The sequence below is a fragment of the Metarhizium album genome, assembly GCF_000804445.1.
Source record: "Metarhizium album ARSEF 1941 chromosome Unknown scaffold_19, whole genome shotgun sequence".
Taxonomy (NCBI): Eukaryota; Fungi; Ascomycota; class Sordariomycetes; order Hypocreales; family Clavicipitaceae; genus Metarhizium; species Metarhizium album.
In genome coordinates, this window is record NW_024467593.1 from 136,313 (window position 1) to 140,716 (window position 4,404).

General features: G+C 50.5%; 1 protein-coding gene across 1 annotated transcript; it reads left to right on the top strand.

The window, feature by feature from the left end:
• Positions 1-373: 373 nt before the first annotated feature.
• MAM_06227 (PSP1 domain-containing protein) lies at positions 374-3,118 on the top strand (the record flags this gene model as incomplete). Its single annotated transcript, XM_040825025.1, has 3 exons — positions 374-1,748; positions 1,803-2,454; positions 2,527-3,118. The coding sequence occupies 3 exons, from the start codon at positions 374-376 to the stop codon at positions 3,116-3,118; spliced, it is 2,619 nt and encodes an 872-aa protein (XP_040676931.1).
• Between the last annotated feature and the right edge of the window lie 1,286 nt (positions 3,119-4,404).

Consider the following 4,404-nt stretch of genomic DNA (forward strand, 5'->3'; position numbering starts at 1 on the left):
ATTTTTCGTTGCTAAACGTAAGTTTTTTTTTTTTTTAGGGTTTTCTTTTTTTTTCCCACTATACCTAGTGCCGTTCTGTTCGTCATCGTTTTTGGCAATTCCGCCATTGAGACGGACCGTATGCGGCACGTAAACAATACGTTCACTGTCGACAAGAGTTTTGCATCTGGCTATATAATATATATATATATACATATATATATGTGCATATGCTAACTGTGAAAGAGGAAGGTTTTTTTTTGTGCATTATTCATCGCTGAGTAACGCACACAATATTCTCACCGTGTTTGAAATATTGAGTGGGCGGCTCTTGGTGAGCAATATCCGCTGTTTGGGCACTTCGGTTGCACGTCCTGTGCGGTGTTGAGACATCATGAGCTCCAACCCCCTCAAATCTGCGACTGCGTCGAAATCTGGCCAAGGATCGTTTCCCTCTGGGACGACTACAACCCAGAGCTTGCTCTTGGAAAAGGTTCAAGCCCGGACCTCAACTCCCGACTCGGAGGCACTAGCGAGCTCGGATGACGAGGTGGAACATCGCAACGAAGCATCTCAGGCTGCCCCTGCACAAGCTCAAAAGCCCGTTCGACGATCTTCCTGGCTCAACGATACCTCTCAGTCGTTGAATCGACCTCGCAAAGGCTCATTTGCAAGCAGTTCCATGTCTCCAACGGGATCACATCCCAGCACTCCATCAGCAGAGGCTGGTAGCGGCCCTTGGGGTTCTCATTCAGCCTCTTCAGCTGGTGGCCGCACAGCTAACTCGTCAGCGTTTTCTTGGGGGACCGGCATTTGGAATGCCGATCGGAAGGATGCCTCGTCCAGGCTGAGCGAAGTCCTCCCATCGCCCACCTCTGTCATTCCGCCCGGCGGCAGCAACTCCTTCTTTGGGCCCGACTCTGGCTTAAGCCAAGTTTCTCCGAGCTCTCGAGACTCCGTGTCCAATTCTCAAATCCCATTTGCTATTCCATTACACCCCACTCCGAAAACTTACCGATCTCAATCATATTCAGTTGGCCAGACGGACCCCGAGACGGCACCACCAGGTGGAATGAGCTCATCTGCTATCCTGGGGCGAGCACGTCACCCGGCCTTACAGCACCGACCTTCTCGGCCCAGCATGCTCAGCGAGATGGCAAATGACGGTTCAATGCTCGGCAAGGTCAAGGAAGTTGAAGACGACGACAATGAAAGCACATCGGAATCCCTGCAAGGCTCGTTCCACCAAATGTCCGAAACCAAAACTATCGAAATGCTCGCCCGTGAAAATGCCATGTTGCGTCAGCAACAATACAACAACTCTCGTATCCGGCCTCGTGCCTCTACTGGCGCATCCTTCCTTGGAAATGGATATGAAACTGTCCCTGAAGAGTCGGATTTTGCTGTTGATGAACTGGACGAGGCCACTGATTCAATCGATTCCCTCGGCAGGCGTGGATCGGGTCGGCGTATGAGTGAGTTCGGCGCCAATGCTTTCCGCGCGCCGCTAGGTCTGGACAACCGAAAATCAGACAACTTGAATTTAAAAAAGGCTGCACTGTGGTCAAGCTCTCCGGGCTTCTTCGGGGGGGATATCTCACAGAGTCGGCGCCATTCGTTTGCCAATATGCCAACTCGACAAGGCTCCATCAGCTCCATTGCTGATTCAGTATCTGGTCTCGATGCTGCTGGCGTGGGCGAGGGACAGTCTTCTCAGGGTTTCCCCGCTGGGTTTGGGGACGGTACTGGGCTGGCAAATATCAACAACCGTAAGTCATACTTGTTGAAATACCATGAGCAACAAATACTGAATACAGCAACAGAAATGCTAGCTGGTCTGCCAAACACGATGCAGACTGCTTTTGGCAATCCCTATGCACCCCATTTCGGTCTCCAAAACCAGTTCACGAATCGTCCGCCTTCTCCCCACCGCAACATTTTCGGTGTGGCACAGCCCAGGCACAACCAACTCCTTCACGTGGTCCTGTTCAAGTGTGCCAGAGCCGACGTTTTCTACATTCAAGAGGGTACAGGCCTTACCGTCAAACCTGGTGACCTGGTTATTGTCGAAGCAGACCGAGGCACCGACCTAGGAACAGTCGCCAAGGATAATGTTGACTGGCAAACCGCCAAGGAGCTGAAGGAACATTACGCTGAGGAGCACTACAAGTGGCTCATGATGTACTCGCAAGGTGCTGCTGCTGCTCAAGAGGGCTCCGGTGCAGGTTTGATGGCCTCATCTAGTGGCCTCCAGGGCAGCGCTGTCGGCGGCATGGGGCCGCCGAATCAACATCATCTACAAGAGCCAAATGCCGCAGAGCTTCGACCAAAACTCATCAAGCGGCTGGCACAGAATCATGAAGTACATGCTCTGCGCGATAAAGAAGGTCAGGAAGCCAAGGCAAAACGAGTATGTATGCAAAAGGTCAAGGAACACGGCCTCAATATGGAAATCCTCGATGCGGAATTTCAAATGTAAGTCCGGAAAACCTCGCATTCTTGGTAGAGAAAGCTACTAGAAGAAGGCTACTAACCGCCAAATTACAGGGACTGGAAAAAGCTTACGTTTTACTACTTCGCTGACTCTTACATCAATTTCAACTCCCTCGTTACAGACCTTTTCAAAATCTACAAAACCAGGATCTGGATGTCTGCCATTAACCCAGCTTCATTCGCCAGCCCAACTCTGGGCATCCAGGCACCAAGCGGAATTGGCCCTGGGGCTGTAGGTGTCGGGCGTGCCTCTGGCGGCGAACGGCGCCAGAATCCTCAAGGCCAGGAACAGCAACAGCCACAAGCTTTCGGCAGGGGCTATCGTCCAACATTTGGCCAGCCCTTTGGTGGTGAGCGAAGTGTTCCACCAGCGTCAGCATATCCGCCGAACAACCATGCGTATGGGGTCGGTGCATTCGGCAATACTCGTGGCACGTCTGCTCCCTACGCACCGAGCCTTTCCCCAGGTGCAGATGGATTCCCGACCGGATTGGGCCAGCAAGGGGACTTCCAGTCTCTTCGCCAACGATTTCCCGGAGCGCAGCATCTATCTAGTCCATCTCCGCACGCGACGGGCGTGTCACCCATGTCTGCACAAAACGACTGGAATGCCGCATTCCAAGGGCTTTCCCTCAATACTCATTAATCATTGCCCCCCCGAAAAGGGAGGGGGAAAGGAAGCAATGGCAGGGAATATGTTACGCACGCAGGCCACCGCCGGCAACAACTGATCGCTGAGAGTGCTCTGGGGTTGTAAATCGGCTCAATTATGCGGCCGATTATCCTGTTTACAGTTGCCGCGCTTTCTTTTCATCAAGTTGATTAGTCCTCTTTTCCTTCAACAGTATTTCTGGGAAATATGATTTCGGCGTTCACAACAATAAGACAGACGGGGAAACCAGTGGCTTGGGGAGAGAAAAGGCATTAGTTTTTGCCTGCGCGCACCAGAGAGGTTGAGATTCATAGACAGAAAGATGGTTTGAGTAACAACAAAAAAAGGGTTATTCACGCTGTAACTAATATGCTACGAATAGGGGGCACGCATGACTTGGGTAGGGCAGTGGTCATGTACAACCGGTTTTTGGGCTCCACGGGCGATATGCTTGTTCTTGATTTAGTCTGTTTGTTCTCGTCCAGTTTTGTTACACCATCTTTTGTCATTCTTCTGCTACCGTGTTTCTTGGGCATTAGGTGGCTTCGGGGTCTGTTTTAGAACTTAAGAGTAACTTCGACGATGATTTATGAGTACATGCAAATTGAACGGCGTTTCGATTTGGTTTCCCTCCATATCATTCGCTCTAGAGAACATTCATTCATATAATTTTAACCATAAAGTGTGTGTCCTTTCGAAGGGGGAAAAAATCGCGTGAAATGCCATCGACTTCAGCTGTTAGATGTCTAACTGCCAGGAGAGCTAATGGCAAGGTAGCTCCTTCCCCGGACGTGCTTCCACACCGTGCATGCATTGTGAACATTGCTTTCTCCATAGCTCGCTTTGCCACACATCTTTCTGCTTTCCCATGTCCGCTTGTATGCTTCAATCTACGACACCCACAGTTGACAAACTTCCGTCTGTCCATTGATATACCACGGAGTTGATCGTTTCTGTAAATCGTATCCCGTCGGACTTCAATGGCGCCTCCGACAAGAAAACGAAAGCTACCGAAGCAGGGTACGTCCAGTTCAACATGCGGTTTCTGCTTAAAGAGAAAAAACCCGTTATTTTCTTCTCGTGTACAGAAGCTGACGTGTACTAGACGACATCGATATTGATGAACATATATTGGCAGACGACGAAATTCAACAGGATGAGGATGCTCCGACCTCTCTTCCATCACCGATGAGGGGCACTGAAGGCAGGCACCGACGCATAAAGCCGTCGCAGGATGATGAAACTATACTTCATCCAAAAACACTAAGGTATCCATCCAC